The sequence below is a fragment of the Lutra lutra genome, chromosome 16 (assembly GCF_902655055.1).
Source record: "Lutra lutra chromosome 16, mLutLut1.2, whole genome shotgun sequence".
NCBI lineage: Eukaryota > Metazoa > Chordata > Mammalia > Carnivora > Mustelidae > Lutra > Lutra lutra.
The window spans coordinates 58,577,288-58,596,536 of NC_062293.1; the positions used below are offsets into that span (position 1 = coordinate 58,577,288).

At 59.1% G+C, this 19,249-nt stretch overlaps 1 protein-coding gene across 1 annotated transcript; it reads right to left on the reverse strand.

Annotated features, from left to right (window-relative positions):
- Window positions 1-4,075: 4,075 nt before the first annotated feature.
- On the reverse strand, window positions 4,076-19,010 carry GUCY2D (guanylate cyclase 2D, retinal). The gene is made up of 18 exons (XM_047706049.1): window positions 18,275-19,010; window positions 17,875-18,179; window positions 15,328-15,679; window positions 14,902-14,986; window positions 14,556-14,658; window positions 14,105-14,206; window positions 12,738-12,818; window positions 11,097-11,300; window positions 10,860-11,016; window positions 10,239-10,388; window positions 9,544-9,692; window positions 8,890-9,053; window positions 8,608-8,800; window positions 8,254-8,428; window positions 7,879-7,977; window positions 7,650-7,744; window positions 7,451-7,536; window positions 4,076-7,334 (listed from the first exon to the last, which is right to left on the reverse strand). The coding sequence occupies exons 1-18, from the start codon at window positions 19,008-19,010 to the stop codon at window positions 7,241-7,243; spliced, it is 3,330 nt and encodes a 1,109-aa protein (XP_047562005.1). The 3' UTR covers window positions 4,076-7,240.
- Between the last annotated feature and the right edge of the window lie 239 nt (window positions 19,011-19,249).

Genomic DNA, 19,249 nt, shown 5'->3' on the forward strand with positions numbered 1-19,249 from the left:
CCTTCTTCAAAAAAGAACCTAACATATCTACCAATGCTGCCTCCTTTCTAGTTCTTGAAGGAACGAACGTCTTAGACAGCCACGTTATCATAAGGTGTGTCCTCTGACCTTTTTCTGGAAGGCACTGACTCCTGGAAGGACCAGTTTCGGGGACCGGCTCTGGTCTTGAGGTGTTTCATGATCATCTAGTCCATCCACCTCAGTATATATGGTTGTTGCCCTGTGCTTGGGCACCAGGGCCCAGGAAGCCACCGAGATGAGATGGAGACCAGGTTGGGGTCTCTTCTCCAAGGGCCAGAAAGGCTTCCATGACTTGGGGCCAGTGTTGAGGGTGAAGTGTTCAGTACTGGGTCTGTCCTCTTCCCTTTTCAGGGCCTTCCAAAGTTGGTCTGGAACCCTTTGCTGCAGGTCTTAAGGTCACTACATAATCTCTCGGGCCTTGTTTCAGCTGTGGCCACCAACTGCCTCGGTGAAGACCAGGGCAAGAATTTTGGGTGTCCCTCCATCCTGGGATTAAGGCTAAGCCCTAGAGGAGGTGACTTCAGGGACTGAGGTGGAGGACCTGTCAAGACATAGAAGAGAGCCCTCATGACCCCAAATCAGACAATCCATTGATAGGAGTCACAGGGAAGTTGTGAAGGAGGCACATGACTTGGGATCAGGGGTGTCAGGGCTGAGAGAGGACTGAGGAGCTGATGTGCTAGCGGAGGGTAGGGGTGGGGCAAAGCCCTGAGTTAGGCGGTTAGGAACATGTCTTTGCTTGACTTGTTGGTATGGAGGATGAGGGAGACTAGAAGGAAGAGCCCTTTCTTGACCTTGTAGTCGGGACGCCATTGTAATCAAATGACCACCATTTTGTTGCAGTGGAAAAATCATGAGAATTTTGTGGTATAGAACAGAAGTTAATTTTGTCTGGCACTAAGAAGTGGTGTTTGGCAGTAAGCTCTGTGGCCGAGGGATGTAACCAACTCATAACGTGTGTGTTCATTCGGCCATAATAGGATGTCGAGTGAACTTTTCCCTTGACCATGGAAATGGCGTCCACAACTGAAACCATTAAGTACTAAGTTGCCCGCATTCTACAGAGAAGGGCCAACACTTGGCTCGTTTCCACTTCCCTGCATTCCTATCCCAAGGGCTGTCTGAGAGTTTGAGCAACTGGTTGCCTCCATACCCCTACTCCCCAGGCCACCAACAGAGGTGTAGGGGTGTGGGGGGGAGGAGTTGGTGGGATACAGAGTTGCCCTTCCCCCCACCAACAACCACCAGAGTGGCAGCTTTCTGGAAGAATCATTTTTGGAGAATGGAGGTGCCTTCAGGGGTAGAAGGTAGGCATCTCACTGCCGGCTGGGTGAGGCTGGGCTGCCGAACAGAGAGGAGACACATGTAGAGGCCAGAGAGAAGGCAGTGGTAGCCCGCGTGCCCAATCTCATGTGGTCTGAGAGTGTGAGGAGGAGGACAGTTCCTACAACTCCTCATGTTGGAGGACAGAGGGCACAGGGCGAGCCAAAGCTGGGGGCTGTGCGGGCTTCCCAGGCACGCCCAAGGGGCTCTGGTCCCCAGACAAGATCATGGGGGTGCCCACCACTGTTGGGCTATAGGAAAACATGGCTGTCACTTTCTGCGGGGTCTTCAGTGACGAAGAAGGCTTCGGGGACGCAGATCCCCAACCCCCAAGGGACCACATCCAGGACAGATCCAAATGGTGTGGAAACCTCGAGCTGATCCCATTTTTTAAAAAAGATTTTATTTATTTATTTGACAGACAGAGATCACAAGTAGGCAGAGAGGCAGGCAGAGAGAGAGGAGGAAGCAGGCTCCCTGCTGAGCAGAGGGCCTGATGTGGGGCTCCATCCCAGGACCCTGGGATCATGACCTGAGCCGAAAGCAGAGGCTTTAACCCACTGAGCCACCCAGGTGCCCCAAGCTGATCCCATTTTAAAGGCCCTCTTTAAGAAAGAGAATACAAAATTGGGTCAGCGGGCTCAGAAGGGGCTTGTGCGGGTGAATAGGGACCATGAAGTTTCCATTTTCTTAGCTTTGTGGCGAGCTCACCCTTGCACATGCATGTGGGCGGGCACAGGACCCCGAGCTGGCATCAGCAACCAAAGTGAGATCAGGGAAGCTTCCCCAACAGGTGACTAGGTTAGCTTCCTCTGTATTCCCCACTTGAAGAGTGAGGGAGCAGAGGTCCTAAAATCCCATTATATCCCAAGACCCTTCCCTCCTGGCCAAGGATCCAGAGTCGGGGGAACAGGGAAAGGGGCAGACATGTACCTCCTACCCACCCCCGCCCCCAGGTCCCTGACCTGCAGCAGACAGGAGCCTGGAGTTCTCCACTGGACCAGCCTTTTGAAGGTGCTGATTGGAGAAACGTGTAATGTGTTCATGTGCATACCCTGCTGAGTCAAAACCCTTTAATCATCTGATTCTACGACAGTGATTTCAGAGGTGAAACCACGCTCTTGCAGAAAACAGTCGAGAGGGCACGAAGCGGAACTGTCTAGAAGAGAGATTTCTCCGCGGCACCCTTGAGAGGCCGCCCAAGGCCCAGAGTCTGAACTCCTGGCTTTGCTTCCTGATCTCCAGATTTGTCAGACATGACACCTTCGACAGGTTCATTTCACGGCTGGGAGCCTCTCTTTTCATGCGTGTAAAATGGGTCATCGGGGGATTAAAGACGGAGCATGGGGATATGTTTTTTGAATGGCTGGGTCAGCATCCCTGTGAGCAGAGGGGGTAAACGGTGGGACAACACGCCCTTCTTTGCGCCCCGGGGCCAAAGGCACAGGCTCCAGGATGGGGAGTGAGGTCAGTGTCCTGGGCGGAGGTGACAGATGGCTTTTGTTTGGAAGGGCGAGTCTCTAGACGAGGAAGCAAGCCCTGTCCTGCCAGGAACCGAGGGATCCCAGATGTCCCAACTGTTCTTCCCCCCATGTCTCTCCTTCCTTCCATATTCCAGGAGCAGGGGTGCCACCTGTCCCACCCCAACCTGACCGTCAAAGTCTAGTCACTGAATTCCCCAGGATGGCAACAGCCAGCGTTGCTCCGAGCCCTGAGAACATCAGTCTCACGAGCCTTGCCAGGAGGTCGGACCCGGAAGCTACTCCACCTTCCAGCTGCTGGGTCAGCAGCGGGAGTCCAGGCGAGGCTCCCAGGCTCTGTGCATATTCTCATCCCCCACCCCCTCCCCGGCTCCCAGGTCCGACTCTTTCCCTGGGTTACAATCCCATAACTGGAATTTTCAGCACCAGTCACAGGGCAGGGAGAGGCGCTGGCTGACTCTTGGTGGAGTCAGGGGCTGGAGGCTGTCTCCTCATGGTCACTCAGCCTGCCTTCCCTGCGTCCCTCCCAAGCCAGCCTTTTCTTCTTTTCTTTCCTGTCAAACCAGTCCAACCCCCCCACTGCACCATCAGCCTGCTGAAGAGGGTGTCAAGACACTTTGGATGGAAAAGAGCCTTCTGCTTCCTGCCCCGGCTGCTCTCCAAGCTTCTTCTGCCCCACCCGGCAAGCACCTGCCTGCCCATGAAGCATTCTGGTGGGTAGGGGACCGTCTCTTCTGCCCTCATGCCCCTGGGCCAGGCTCTTGAGGGGTGAGAGGCAGAATGGGGGTGGCAAAGTCCTGTCCAGAGATCAGAGGACCTCAGTTTCTACATTTGCGGGCCCCGTGCCTTTGGTCTTGGGTTCTGGCTTCCCTGGGGCATGGTCACCAGACAGCTCTGCTCCTATCTCCCTTCCCCTCTCCTGCCTGTGACCCAGGGATGAGGCCAAACCAGCCTCTTCCAGAGCCTCGGGGACCCCTGGTCTTTTCTAGAAGCCTGAAAAGCCTGAGGTTTCCCTGCTTTGTCCCCTTAGAGCAGATGCCCTGAGCAGAGTAGCTGCTGGAGGGAGGGTTCTGTGGGGGGGCTTAGCTCACCTCCCTCTGCTTCTGCCGTGGCTAAGCCTCACCCCTACCTGAAGCACCAGGTTTCAACACTGAAGGGAAGGGGCGGTTTGGATCACCCAGGCCGAAAGGATCACACAGCCTGACATGGAAGAAAGCACACCTTTATTCCAGCCCCCATCCTCCCAGGCCCCAACACCGTGGCGCCTGGCGTCTGCGGCACCCAGTCCAGAAGATCCCAGGGAACACAGTCCCATGATGTAGCGTCTCAGACCCCCCAAAGCGGGGTGCCTGGCGCCCACTGCAGGTAGGGCTGGGGAGCAGGGCCCAGACCCTGAGCAGCAGCAGAGAAAAGGCGCCGTGTGAGCCGGGGACATGGTGCGGAGCCCCAGCTATGGGATCGAAGCTGCAGCAGCTGCGGGAGGGCCCTGCTCTGGCCATCACTGGTCCTGGCTACAGAGTCACCCGGAAGGCGAGGACAAACCCACGTTTGGGCTCCCGGGCGCAGGCCAGCGGCAGGGGTAGTGTAAACACATCTGAAGGTGGGGAGTGCCTGATTGCCAAGCTGGGTGCTCTCGGGGCTGGGAGGTGCCCATGTCGCAAGAACCATAGGGCTGAGCCAGTGAAGGAGACTGGAGACAGAGGGGAATAGGGCTCTAGGACACTGACTGGGCCCAGGAAGGAAGGTTCCACAGAAATGGGGGAGCTGCCGGGACCGGCAGGCAGGGAGGGAGTGTGGGCAGAGACAGGAGACCAGGGGAGAGATAGGGTCAGAGAAGGGAGCAGAGGGGCAGAGAGGGCACTGCGCCTGGTCTTCTGACCTTCTGTGCCCTACTTCAAGTGGCTCCATGAGCTCTGGGCTAGGCCTCTGCTCTCAGACTCTCTTGACCTGTCCAGGTTCCTCCTGGGTCAAGTCGGCTGCTCGGGGTCTCCCGACAAGGCAGGGGTGAAGGTGGGACGGGACCGGCTCGGCCCTGCTGCCTCTGCCCCTACCCCGAACCAGGTTTGGGCCCCGGCTCCTCCTCCTTCCTGCCCCAGCCTGCCCCTGCTAGTCTCGCCCAGGTGATCCCCGGTCAGCTCTGCCCGGAGGCTCCCCTGAATCACAGGCCATCCTCACAGGTGGGATGGAAGGTGAGAGAAAGGGTGAGAGGGGGGAGATTCTGGGAGGGGTGAGGATGGAGGGGGGCCTGGGAAGAGACGGGGAGTGACAGCTGGGGTCACGTTGTCAAGCCCAGTGCCAGCAATGCGGTCTGCCCTTAATCCCCAGGACCCAAGTACAGAGAAAATCTGAAGAGAGATATTTAAGAATGTATGTAATTGAAAACAAAACAAAACAAAACAAAACAAAAACCACTGTGTGCGTGCATTGGGGTTTAAAAAAACAAACAAACAACTTTAACTCATCATCTCCAAACTTCCTTAAAAGTGTTTTTTCAGTTGCGCTACGTTACTCACTCTAGCGGCACCACCTCAAGTAACCAGAAGATACACAGGCTGGATTTTAGATTTCCTAACAGTGGTTCTCAACCTTCAGGACCGGGCGGAGGACTGGGAGCTTGCGGATTTGGATTTCGGATTGGATTTTGCAAGGCGGCCAAACCACCTCCAGGAGCTCCCATGCCCACAGGCGACAGACGGCAAGGAAGGGCGTTCAGAAGATCTTGGCGTTTTGGAGCCTCGGGGAAGGGGCGGGGACCATTCAAAGGGAGAACTTGCCTTTCTAGCAAGTCCCCAGGTTGGGGTCACTGCTATGCTCCTGCCAACCGCGCTCTGTGTCCCCGAGGATTTCATTAGTCCTTCCACCTCCGCGTTCTCCCTGACTGCTGTGTCCCTGGCCCATGATGTTGCTGCTTGCAGACCTCCGGGGATCGGACGCTCACAACCTACAGTGGCCTTCTGGGCGGCTGCTGCTAACGCCTGCCAGGGTCTGCAGCAGTGGAATGACATCTGGAGTGAACGGGGCGCCTGCCCAGGCTCCGGGACATCACGGTTCTGCAAAAGCAGCTTCAGCGGGACCAGTGGGGTGGGGTGGTTGTTGGTACTTGTTGGAAAGATCTAAGCAGAGAGGATAGGATGGTCTGTCCCACCCACCCGCTCAGCGGTGCCCACGTAAGCAGGGAATACTACGATTCCTAGGGTGTCTAGCTAGTAAAGGTTTTGTGCAGCCTGTTTCCTTTCCTTTCCCCAAAGCCTTGAAGCCAGCTTTTCTCTGCACTTGGGCCGGTCACAGTTGTGCCCACGGGAGGAGCTGGTTTCTGACAGGTGTGTGTGGGTGGGTGGAGGCGGGGGACAGATGAAGGGAAGGATGCTGGAAGCCAGACAGAGGCTGATCCTCAGGCCACAAGACAACCCTGCTCTGGAGGAACAGGACCAATCCCACACCCTCTTTCCTGGGGCCTCCGGAGGCCCAGGAAAGTGGAGAAGCCCCACCCCACCCTCTCCTGATGGGCTCAGAGGCACTGGAGCTGGAGGCCACAAGCCCAGTGACACGCATCCCCCTGTCATCCCCATATCCCCAGGCCAAGGATGCTGACGCTTAGCTGTCAGAGCAGGGCAGTGCGGAAGCCACCCAGGCCACTTCTTATTTCACCATGGAGGGGGAACCCAAGCCCAGAGAGTACATGAGACTTTCCTGAGGTCACACAGCAGGTTTGCAACCAGCTCCTGTAAAGGCCCAGGATCTTTTGAGGCAGAGCTGGAAGCCACTGGTGTTAGCCAGAGTTTTGGTCACCTATAGCAGCAACTTTCAGGAAAAGGACCTTCCAGAATGCTCCTAAGAGAAAGAGGAGTGTCTCAGAGGGAAATCGTGGAAAGGTGTCATGGGGGTTCACCTAGGAAGGGGAGGGTCATGGATCAAAGCTTCTTCAAGGAAGGTAGAGGGCAGGGCTTTTACCCTAAAAGAACTCTAGAGACAACATTCATCTTGTCTTCTGCTAAATGGTGCTCTCTAGAGTTTTGTCTCTTGTGCAGTGCACAGCCTGTGCAGCCAGGCAGGGAGGCCTGGTTAATGCAGTGGGGGATCAGAGGAGAGGTCTCAGGTCATGTGTACAGGGGTTCTCAAGTCTGGATTCCTGGGCCACTCCAGACCTACTGAGCTAGAATCCTTTAAGCTGGTGCTTCCCTCTCAGGGAAAATCCCTGGGTTTAGGAACAAACCTGAGCTCACTCAGATAGCAATGGGTATATCTGGCTTGGTTGAGAAGTTCAACAGGCAGGGGCTAGGCCCTAAGGCTGGGGAAGAGGTGCCTGTTCCCCTGAAAGCATCTCCCAGAGGTTGGTAGCCCCCAAACCCCGCCCCGGAGTCTGAGGGGAGACTGGTGTCTGGGAGCAGAGGGCCAGCACCTGTGCCTGCTCAGCCTCATTTTCCGGAGAATTGGCCTGGTCTGGCCTTCTCCAGCTTCTGGCGCCGATCGAGGGGGATCTCCTGCAGACTGATGCCGTGATTGCTTGCCCTGCGGGAGAGAGGGCGGCAGCTTCAGGGAAGGCGATTGGGAACACGTAGTCAGGCACCAGGCAGGAGACCGGAAGAAGGGAGAGGCGTGAAGGGGCCGGGAGGCTGGCTCCTCACCCAGGCTGCAGGTCCGGCGGTTTTGGGATGGGCTTGTTGAAGCCGCGTCTGCCCACCAGCCAGTATGTGTCTTCAGCGCCCTTGCCCTGGGGAAACACGTGGGAGGGGAGCACTTAGGCGGCTGGGTGGGGATCGCGTGGATCTCGAGGTCTGAGGGGAACCCGGCCTGGGTGCAGGATGGGGCGGGGTTTAGCCTCACCTTCAGCTCCGTGCGGCCTCGCACCTCGGTCTGGAAGCCCTGGTCCAGAGCGCGAAGAATGCGCACGGTGCTCATGTTCACGTGGATACGGTAAGCTGGGATGACAGAGGAGGCGGGATTTCGGGACTCCCCTCCCGCGGCCCCTCCCCCGTCCCCTCCCCGCCAGCCATTCTCCCAACGCTCCCTGAGTCGCCCCCCACCCCAGCCTGCCCCGCCCTGCCCCACTCACGCAGGCCCGTGGACTCCATGCGTGAGGCGGTGTTGACCGTGTCCCCAAACAGGCAGTACCGCGGCATGGTGAGGCCCACCACGCCCGCCACGCACGGGCCTGCAGGGACGCGCAGGGTGGGTGGCCAGGGTCTGGGCTGCGGCTGGGTCGTGGGGGGGGGGAACCTAGCACCTCAGGGGACGCTGGCACCCCATCTCCACCAGCTCCCCAAGGCAACACTCTCAGGGTACCTCTTGGTCACAATGGGGTGTCGAAGGTGGCTTCAAGACAAATGACCACCCCCACCCCCCGCCACCCCCCACTCTGCAAGCTGGCGTCCTGTCTCGGAACTGCGGAGCCGGCCGCAGAAGATGAGCCTGAGGGCCCAGGAGTTACCCGAGTGCAGGCCGATGCGGATGCGCACGGGCACTTCGGGCATGTGGCGCATTCGGAAGGAGCCCACGGCGCTGAGGATGTCCAGAGCCATATTGGCAATCTCAGCTGCGTGCCGCTGCCCGTTCCGCTGGGGCAGCCCTGAGGCCACCATGTAGGCGTCCCCAATTGTCTCCACCTGAGGGAACGGGTCATGAGGCTTCAGCTCTGAGCGCCCCTCTCCCCCCCAAAGCCATTGTCCCTTGGCAGGGGACCTCAATGGGGATCTGGGGGAGGCCTCCAACCTGGGTGGGGGGAGGGGCCTGGCAGAAGGGACAGAAGCACTGCAAAAGGCTTGCCATCGCCCCCACACCCCACCTTGTAGACGTCGTGGGAGCCGATGATGGCGTCGAAGAGCGTGTAGAGGTCATTGAGTAGGTCCACCACCTCGATGGGCTCGCTCATGGCTGAGATGGTGGTGAAGCCCACGATGTCGCTGAAATACAGCGTCACCTCCTCAAAGTACTCGGGCTCCACAGGTGTCCCCATCTTCAGGGCCTCGGCCACAGAACTAGGGGTGGCAGGCCGCGGGGTGACTGCCGGGGCCACGCCCGAGGGGCTGCTCTCCCGCTGCCCCCCGCCCCTCCCACGGGCACCCACGGCGGCAGCATCTGTGTGAGCAGCCGGTCCGTCTTCTGCTTCTCCTGCTCCAGCTCCTCCGTGCGCTCGCGGATCAGGTCCTCCAGGTTGCTGGAATACTGCTCCAGCATCCGCAGCATCGAGTCGATGATGTTGGTTTTCCGGCCCTTGTTGATGCTTTTGAACTAGGGGCAGGAGGACGCTGGTGGGACCTGGGCCGCCATGACCCTTGCCTGTGGCGGGATCGCGCCTAGTCCCTGCAACCCTCCCCTCCCCTTCATCTTTTACTCATCAACCACCCCCTCCCCCCGGGGGATGCCAGGCCCTGTGTTTTCATGCATTAGCAGGAGGCCTAATGGAAATGGGGGTTCCCAGAGGCCAGCTACCGTCAGCTAGCAATTGACAAGGCACCAGAACCAGCCCAGCCTTTGGACTCCCAGGCCAGTTGTCTTTCTGCCACCCTGTGCCCAACATTTCTCCCACCTAGAGCTCTGTCTCCAGCTCCAAAGGCCTCCACAGCCCCTGTTCTAACTGCCCCCGCCTACCCCCAGTCCTCAGACTACCCCTCCGGGAGATAGCCTGGAGATCAGACATCCTGCTCCTCTGCCTTCCGGAAGCTTCCCCAGGCTGTTGGCACAGGGCCAGCCCAGCCCTAGCCCAATCCCAGCCCCTGACCTGCTCGAAGGTGCGGTCCAAGGAGGGCCGGAGTTCTGGCTGCTCCGCCCAGCACTGTTTCATCAGCTGGATGCACTCTATGGGCGCCTGGTCCACGGACACGGAGGGCCGGCACAGCGGAGGGGGACTCCGAACCTTCTGCACCACTTCTGGAGGCATAAGGGGGCCAGGAGAGTCCACCTCTGACTCTGGCCTGACTGTCGAAGCCCAACATGGGGCACTAGATGGGGGTTCTCTAAATCAGAGCTTGGCTGCAGGGAGGGGAGGGTCGGTGGAGCAAGAGGAGGACCTTGAACCCTGGGGGGCGGCAGAGCGGAACGCTGTTGCACGTAACAAGAGGGAGGTTTGGGTGATCAAGGTTGGGGCGAACAAGGATCTAAACCAGATCCAACCGTTCTTCACGCCCTTCTCCCAACACTGCCGCCTCCATGGGGCCCCTAAGAACAAGAGAGGAGCCTGCTCCCCCAGCTGGAGGAGAGGCTTGGGGCCAGGACGAGGACAGAGGTCTAACAGCCACCCCGTGCATCCCGGTGCTCGGCTCTCCACTGCCCTGGCCCTTCAGATCCACGTAAGGGAGGCCCACATAATTACGCCTTAGCTTCAGGCTTTCGGAAAAAGAGGCTGGGTCAGGCGAGGCTGTGCCTCACAGCAGGCCGCCTTTCTAGCCCAAAGGCCCACGCGCGAGGGCGGCGTACCCTCGGCAGTCAGCTCCAGCATGGCGTAGGGCGTGCTGCGACACACGACCTCCTGCATGATGATGCCCAGGCTGAAGACGTCACCGGCCAGCGTTCCCCTGCGCTCCAGGGCCGGGTCCCGAAGCAGCTCCGGAGCTGTCCACAGCTGGTCTGGGATCCGAGGAAGGGGGCGTGGGCATGCGGAGAGCCTTGGGGGCGCTGGGGACGGACCCCCCCCCCCCGCCGCCTTCTAACCAGAAAGGCCGGGCCCGCACCCACTCACGAACTCCCAGCCTGAGTCTGGCCCGGCTACCTGCAGCTGCCCTCCCAGGAAAAACTACCAGCCAGCCAACGCGGACCTTAGAGAGAGCAGGGTCCTCGAAAATAGGCTCCTCCCTTCAGACCCAGCGGAGCGCAGAGGAGACTCCGCCCTTCAGGTACAAGCCACGCCCCCGCCCCGCCCCAGTCACGGAGCCCACCCTTCTCATCTCAAAAGTCTCAAGACCTTCTCCGTGCAGGAGCCACGTCCAGGGGCTGTGGAATGGAGAGCATGTGAGGGCGTAGGGCGGGGAGGAGGGACCCTGGAAATAATGGGAATCCTGGGGGTGCCCTTCCACGCGGGAGACAGCCCTGGAATCCTACCCTCGGCGCTGGGAGGTTCCGCTAACACCCGCTGCGCTTCCAGCAGTCGCCCCTGGCAGTGGTCTGTGACTTTGAGCACGAACCTCCCGTCCACCACGCAGTTCCGTGACTTAAGTCGCCCGTGGGCCACACCTCGATGGTGCAGATACCTCATTCCCTGGAGGAGTGGGAAGGAAGGTGGCCTCAGCCCCGCGGCTCCCTGCCCCATCCTCCCCGCCACGCCCGCACCCCACACACCTTGATGAGGTCGAGCAGGAGGGAGGACTTGAACATCCAGTCCAGCTTGATGTCTCTCTGGGCGAGGAGGTCGTGGAGGGAGCCCCGGGTGCAGTGCTCCGAGACCACAGCCAGCATGCCTTCCCCAGCAGCCGAGCCACCAGCTCCCGTGCCCAGGAAGAGCCCCAGGTAGAGGGCCACGTTCTCGTGCCGGAGCTCCAGGAGCTGGAAGCAACGTGGGCAGGAGACCTGTTACTCAGGCCTGTTTCTGAGTGTCCCAGCACAGAAGATGGGATAAGAATGGGGAATGGAAAGGTCCCTGGGGGTGCAGAGGGGCTGGCTTCCACAGATCACCTCTCTTTCAGAGTCCCAGGCCGCCAGGCTTTAGCTTCAGGTTAGGACTGAAAAGGCAACCTTGCCTGGGGAACCAGGACCCGGGCACCTTCTGCTGGATTAGCGGTAAGACTTTGAACTGCTGGGCTTTAGGGGGAAACAATCCATGGAGAAGCCCCCCCTGGCCAGCGCCCTCCCCTTCTGATGTAACAGCCCCGTAGAGAGAACCCGGCAGAAGCCTCCCTGCTTTCAAAGAAAGCACCAGACTTGGGTGTGCGGGGCACGTCCCAGGGCCACCTCGCTTGGTTCTGTCACTGTGTCAGAAATGTCTGAGACTCCCAGCTTCCCCAGGTTAGGGAGGAAAGGACTGAGCAGTCAAGCTGTGGCCCCAGAGGAGGACAGCCCCTCCACCCTCCAGTCTGGGCGAGCTGGAAATACAGGGGCTAGCCACCAACAGTTGTCCTTTCTCACTTTCCTCCAGTCCGGTGGGGGGCTTCCTTTCATCTGAGATGCCTGCCATTAAATGGTGACTTAGTGGTTGACCCTAAGTCCCTCTGCAGCTGTGGCCAAGAGCTCTGGTGGAGGCCGCAGGGAAGGAGGCCAGGCCAGGGCTGTATCATGCAAGGGGGCTGTAAGGGCAAAGGGCCAGACTAAGCCCGTCTACAGGCTGCCTGCCAGCTGTCCCCTTCGCTTAGCATGTGTTCACTAAGCCATGCTGTGCAAGTGGCTGGACGAAACTGGAAAGCCCTTTTTAACTTTCTGTCATTCACTCAACAAACACTCATTATGTCTCTCTAACGTCCCAGACACCGTGTTGGGTGCCAGACAGGCAGTGATGCGGCAATGATGTCCTCACCCTCACTTAGCTTACAGACCAATGAGGGAGGCAGGTAAGAAATACACCAGAGGGGCGCCCGGGGGGCTCAGTCGGCGGGGCGTCCGACTCTTGATTTCGGCTCAGGTCATGATCTCACGGACGTGGGATCGAGCCCCGCTGCAGGGAGTCTGCTTGGGAATCTCTCTCTCTCTCTCTCTGCGCCCCTCCCCCTTCTCTAAAATAAATAAAGAAATCTTCAAAAAAAAATAGGCAGGCCCACACTGAACGCACAATGATCAATCATGACAAGCACACCAAAAGAAAGGGCTAGTTTTATGAAGGAGCATGGAAATCTGCTTTAGAGAGGCGGGAACACTTCCACCGAGACCTACTGGTCTCTCCCACACTGGGGTCTACTTCTGTACCCAGATGCAAAGAGAAGGCAAGGAAGTTAGGAAATGATGGCCACCCCACCCCGCACCCCACACCCCCCACCATGGGCCCACTTTCACCTTGGAGAAGGCTGTCTTGGTGGCTGGACGAATAGCAACGTGCTGATTTCCGGGGAATTTCTTCAGCCAAACCCAGTCTCCCTGGAGCAGAGATGGGAGTAGTGAACTCAGTTTTTCTTTTTTTTTTCTTTCTTTCTTCCTTCCTTCTTCTTCTTCTTTTTTTTTTTTTTTTTTTTTGCCTTGTGTGAACTCAGTTTCTTAAAACCCTGCATGGCGAGGAGCCCTAGGGCCTCCCCATTTCCTCTGGTCCCTGCCCACATCTTCCTTGTGACACAGAGCCTCAGTAACGAGGGGCTTGAGGTCTGGGGGTCCACTTCGAGGCCAGCTGGGAGGGAGCCCCTGCCTTGCACGGCTGTCCTCACCCCTTCAGATGCACCCACCAACAGCCTTGCTAAGCAAACCATCACCACCACATATGCCACTGAAACCACAGTCCTTGGCACGCTCTGTTGCCATGAGAGAGCACTATGCTAAGGAGTCAGGAGTCTGGGAAGATCAGGCTTTTTATTATAGTCGAACAGCGAAGGCCAGGCAGTTCCCCTCCAGGCTCTGAGCTGCCCTGTCCTCAGCTATTGGTCCGGCTGGTTCATGGGGACCCAGGTGACCTGGTAGGAACCCCTGCATTTTCTGTGTGACCTGTCGCTTGGGTGGAACTCTGAATCTCCATCCTGCCCTCCTGATTAGCTGAGCTCCCCCAGCTCTCTCTGACTCTGTTCACAATTCTGCCCGCCTCCCACCATGTACAGCCTGGCTGAGCCACAGTAAAGATCCTAACGCTCTTTTGTGACTTTCTTTTCCCCCTCTAAGGCTTGCTGTCCCTGAGTCTGAGCTGAACTGGGTGGCAATGTTGGGTTGGGGCCAAGACGTGGGTCTGTCTTGAGTTGGGGATAGCCCGGTCTGGAAACTCCCCAAACTGAACAAGCCCATGTCCTGAAAATGTCATTTTTATGACCATGAGACCACTTCCCAGGGGACTTTCTGTCCCAACCTTTCTGGGGAGGCCCATACCCTCCGGTTACCTGAAGTCTGGGATCACTGAGGGGACAGGGACAGGGCCCGGGGCACCCAACAGGACAGGGGATGGCTTCAGTGGGCACGCCAGGCTGTGTGGTCCCAGTACCCCCACCCCCCACCCCGAGTCAGCCTCCAGCCTCTGAGCCACTGGGATTGGCCTTTGAGGAGGACTCATCTGGGTAAAGGCTAAGACGAAATCCTGGGGCAGGAAGGATTCCCAGACGCTCCCCTTTGGGGAACCCATGACTTCTTCCCAGAAACCCTCCTGGGCTCCTATCACCATGTCCGGGGGGCCTGAAGGGTACGATGCAACTCCGGGACTGGAGCTGGGCCTGGCCGGGGGTAAGGCTCACCTCATAGATGCCAATGTTGGAGCTGTCCGAGGGCTGGCTGGGGACGCTGCGGATGTCCGACGTGCTGCGGGCGGCCAGACTCGATCGGCTCCCCTGGGCCACCTGGAGGGCAGAGGTCAGTGCAAGGGGTCAGAGTCCCGGGTTGAGGTCAGGCTGAGTTCTGGGGTTTACAGAGGGGAGCGGAAGAACTCTTTATTAGGGAAGGTGATGACGACATTACTTCCCAATTGCGCTGCCCTTTACAGTTCGCACGACAAACAGGTCTGTTTTCTTGGAGCCTCACGCTGCCCCAGGAAAGCAGCAGGGACAGCGGGGAGCCAGGCCAAAAGCCAGACCTTCATGCGTGAGGGCAGAGGGTAGGGAGACAGGGCAGGGGGACAGATACACAGGGAAGGACACTTGGAGAGTTGGCTCTCCGCCAAAGGTCCCTCTGCCTCCCCGCCTCCCCCACCTTGCGCGTGCTGCCCCCGTGCGGGTGGAGAAAGGTGATATCGTCCAGAGTCAGGATGATCTTGTTGGGGCCAGAGACCATCTGGATGTGAAGTAGCCGGTGCCTGGTAGGGAAAGGATGTCATCTGCTCAGAGGGGACCAAAAGCCCTGAGAGGAGGCCAGCAGGGAGTAACAGTTCAGGGAAAAGCAGCCACCCCCAAACCAAACAACCTCTGGCGGGCCACCCCTTGGGGCGCCCCCTCTCCCCCAGCCCTCCCTTTGTCTGCTCTTGATGGGCCCAGCCTGCTGTCCTTGCTGCCCAGATGCAGCTGTGACAGGTGGAGAGCCATGCTCATCCCCTACTCACCTCACGTAGTGGGCCAGGAAGGCCCCCATCAGCCCCATCCCGACCACCAGGAGGAAGCCGGTAAAGACGAGGCTGGGCTCCACTCCTGGAGAGGAGAGAGGAGGGAGGCTGAGGACCCCGCGGCCAGGGGGAGCACCCTCTCTATCCAGGTGCAGTCATGTCAAATCCTGAAGGTTCTAGCAAAGGTGGATGGGAGCCCAGAATGAGGTCTCAGGAAAGGCCATGGGTTCAGCAGAGGTGAGCCTCTGGCAATGCTAAAGAGGTTCCTACAGGGGTATGGGGGCTTGGCAAGACAGGGGTTCTGCACAAGCCAGGGGTCTGAGGAGGACCTGGAAGGAGTCACGGGAGGGGAGTTCACTCTCTTTTACTACTTTATGGAGAGTCAGCGCTGACTGTCCCAGTGGGGGTTGGGGTGCTGGCCCTCACCTCCGTTGCAGATGACGTGTGGCTCGAACCAGCACGAGGGGTCGGGCCCGGGGGCTCCTCCTCCTCTAGGGAAATGTACCGGGGTCCCAGCCGAGCGGAGGGAGCCCCGGGTGGGGTCCAGCATGTATGTGGCGAAGAGCCGGTCCCCGGCCGCATCCGTGTCCAGCAGCACGAAGGCAGGCTCCTCGCCTCCTCCCAGGGCCCCGCAGAAGCCCGGCACCCGGGCATCCTGCATGTGACGGGCCACCGCAGCTCCAGACACCCAGCCGCCCCCTGCGGCCGCCCGCGCCCGCGCCACGCCCCCCGCCAGCAGGAAGACCGCATCGTAGATGGTGCCAAAGAGTGGGGACACCTGCGGAAGGAGAGGACGGCTCAGGGCTTGGGGACACCGCCCACAAGCGGGCGGACTGGCCCACCTAGCCTTTCACGGCGTCGTTCAAGTCCCCAAGCCTCCGTGTATAGACTGTTCACACCTGGTTCGTGTTAGAGAGCTTCCCGGTGCCCAGGGTGCTCTCTCCTCCTCTCTCCCCATTGGCTCTCTCCTCCTTGTTCACTAATGGGTCTCTCCTCCTTTCTCCCCATTGGCTCTCTCTCTATTTCTCTTTCTTCCCATTGGCTCTCTTCTCCTCTCTCCCCCCAATGGGTCTCTCCTCCTCTCTCCCTTTAGGTTCTCTCCTCCCCTCTCCCTTTTGGCTCTCTCTTCCTCTCTCCCCATTGGCTCTCTTCTCTCCCCTCTTCCTGGCTGACCTTCCCTCTTTCCATGGTTCTCAGGCTCTTCTCACAGCTGGGTACTCCTCTCCACCATTGACAGCTCCTCCCTCCCCTTTCCTGTTGGTTGTCCTGCTTTTGTTGTTAATATCATTACCTCTCATTCACCTAAAAGCCTCCTTTCCTACCTTTTGGTTGGCTTCTATCTTCTATTTTCCTTCTTTTCTTTCCCCAAGGCTATCACCCCATTTCATCAAGCTTATTTTTCCTAGTTCCCATCTCTTCCAGTGCCAGGCACTGTGTAAAGCAGTAGGCGATACTGGGATGTTGGTAAGATAGAGTCCCTATCCCAAGGAAATCTCTCTTCTAGGCGGGGAGTCAGACACAGAGGCTAAGGCAGTGCCATGGGGGAAGGTAGCAGGGAGGAGGGAGGAGGAGAAGACGTCCAGAAGAAGTGACCATCCTTCAGGGAGGGAGTCAGAATTATCTGGGAGAGGGGAGGGACAGGAGACCTGGTCAGCCACCTGAAGAGATCTGCAACTAGCCCAGGCAAGAGAAGTCCCTGGGAGGCTCTGAACAGGGGTGTGACACACTCAGATTTGTCCAATTTCTGAAGTTTGAACTGATCGTTGGGTGGAGAAAGGCCTGGGCAGGTAAGCACTGAAGCAGATACTGTCCGGAAGATTCTGTTTGAAGATGTAGGTCAGAGGGGCCATGGCCTGAACCAGGGCAGTGACGATGAGAATGGAGAAAGTGGATGGATTCAAATGACTTTTACCAAGTAAAAGTGACAGGACTTGATGTCTGGATGTGTGTGTGAGGGGGTGGGGGCCGGGAAGGTGAGAGGAATCAAGGGTCACTTCCAGGGGTCTCACAGGGAGCTAGGTGGAAGGTTGTGCAAGTTAGGGAGAACTAAAGATGCTTTTTTCATCACTTCCTCCACTCACCCCTCCATCCCATCCCATCCCATCCCATCTCATCACTGTGCTTAACTGACACTTGTTCTCCTCTTCTTATTGACTCTTCCCATCCTTTCTCCCATTGTCTACCCCAAATCCTCTTGGAGGAGACTAGAGGTGTTGGTGGGGGGAATATCTCACAGCTGTCTCTCAAGTTCAACCCTTTGAGTGGGACCTTTGTGGCGGTTAATTTGCTGCCCACTGACATCTAAACCCCCTTCTGTCTTAGTGGTGTCCAGCCCCCTCCCCTTTCTATGAATGGTATAGAGTTAGAAGGTCTGAACTGAGATTCTGGAATCCCAGGGAATCCTGGGTATTAGTTGTTTGTCAGGAGTACGTTGTGGATCTCAATGATCATGGAAGCTCCCTGCTCCTTCTAGGGACCTTTCTGCTTCTCACAAGAGGTCAAGGCTCTCAAAAAATTATGACCAGCAGATGAAGCCCCAGAGGAAACACCTCTAAACAGGGCATGGAGATTGGATCTGCAACCTTCCCTCTCCCTGTTCTCTTAAGGACACCAGCAGCGTATTCTGGACTGTGTTGGAAGTGGGTTTCCTTTGAAGCAGACGGCCAACATTGCAGGGTAGAGTTCACTAGGGTCCACTGCCTGGAGCTGGGTTTGGGAGGTCTCATGCCCTCACTCCGGAAGCAATCCCAGTACACAAAGATGCCCCAAGCAAGACCAGAGTCTCTACACTCCCCAGGAAACTTCAGAACAGGTAGGGCTGCTGGTTAGTTTCTTCCTACTGATGCCATCCTCTGACTGGACTGACTCTATCAACTTCTCTCCTCATTGCCTCTATCCTCCTCTCCTCTCTCCACCATCTCCTGCTCTCTTCCCCCTCCTGCTCTCCTCTTCCCACCTCCCTGGTCCTTCTACCTGCTCCAGATTGAGGTCAGAGGGCAGCTCCTGGTGCTCCTGGGCCCTGCGCAGGCTGTCCATCACGCTGCCTCCCAGGGGACAGTGACGCGTGAGGGTGAGCACCGCATCGTGGGCCCTACGAAGCTGTGAGCTGTTGGCGAGCATGGCCAAGGCGTCCGGGCCCGGGGACAAGGCGTAGTGGAGAGTGTCGAAGGGCAGGAAGACCAGGGAGCCATCGGCCAAGCCCAGCTCTTCTGCCGCCTGCAGTAAGCAGCGCTGCTCCTGGCCGCCGAGCAACACCGAGTGCATCACCATGATCACCGCTGCGGAGCGACGGAGATCCCGGCTCACCACGGCGCCCGGCTGCCTGCGGGCCTGCAGCGCCTCCCCCTTCCCCGCACCCTGCAGGGGAGCCTACCGCTGACTCTGGGCCCGTCCCGGACCCTCCTCAGGGCCTCCCGGGCTCCGGACACGTCCGAGGGTTCCATGGTGGTCACCAGGGCCACGGGCAGACCCCGGGCCCTGAGCGCGGTGGACAGAGAGCGTCCCGCCTCCACCCACAGGTCCTGGGGCGCGGTGACCAGGGCCACGCGCGCCCAGCGGAAGGCGCGGAGGAGAGCGTAGAGGGCGTCCGCTGCGGGCGTCCCGGCGGGGGCCGTCGTGCCTGCCGCCCGCGCCCCTGGGCAGCCCCAGGGCGCCAGCGCCACCCCCGCCTCTTCGGCTAGGAGTTCGGCCGGCCGGCAGGCTGCGGGGTTCACCGGCCCCACGAGGCCCGAGACGCGCCCCAGAGCGGAGGACACCGCCCCCAGAGAGCCCGGCGTCCGGCACGGCTCGGGCAGCAGCGCGACATCGAAGCGGGGGCTGCCTTCCAGCGCCGGGTCACGATTCAGGCGGGTGGCGGCCAGGCGGGCGGCCAGGTCCGGGCGAGAGCGGGCGAAGATGGGGTCACAGGTCCAGGGGCCGAGCACCCCCACTGTGAAGACGGCGGAGAGGGCGGAGGGGGGCGGGAGGAGCAGCAGCAGCAGCAGGAGCCGGAGCCAAGGCCGGGGCCAGGGCAGGGCCCCGGGGACGCGGGGCGGGGACAGAGCCCACCGCGCAGGGGCGCAGAGCAGGGGGTCCGGCAGCCCACCCGCAGGGAGGATGCTCCCGCTCATCGCCGGCTTCTGAAGAAGAAGCAGGGCTGGATGAGCAGGTGAAGCCCCCAGAACTCTCTTAGGGCTCTGTCCGCAACGCCCCAGTTTCTCCAAGCGCAATTAACCCCGGGACATAGATCCACTTCCACAGCCCCCTCCTCTGGCTTGGACGACTCTTTGGGGGTCAAGAGCATGGCCTGCAAGCCCCCTGCACCACCCCCTCCCACCCCTCTGCTTCTCCTGCTGCCTGTTCCCCTCTT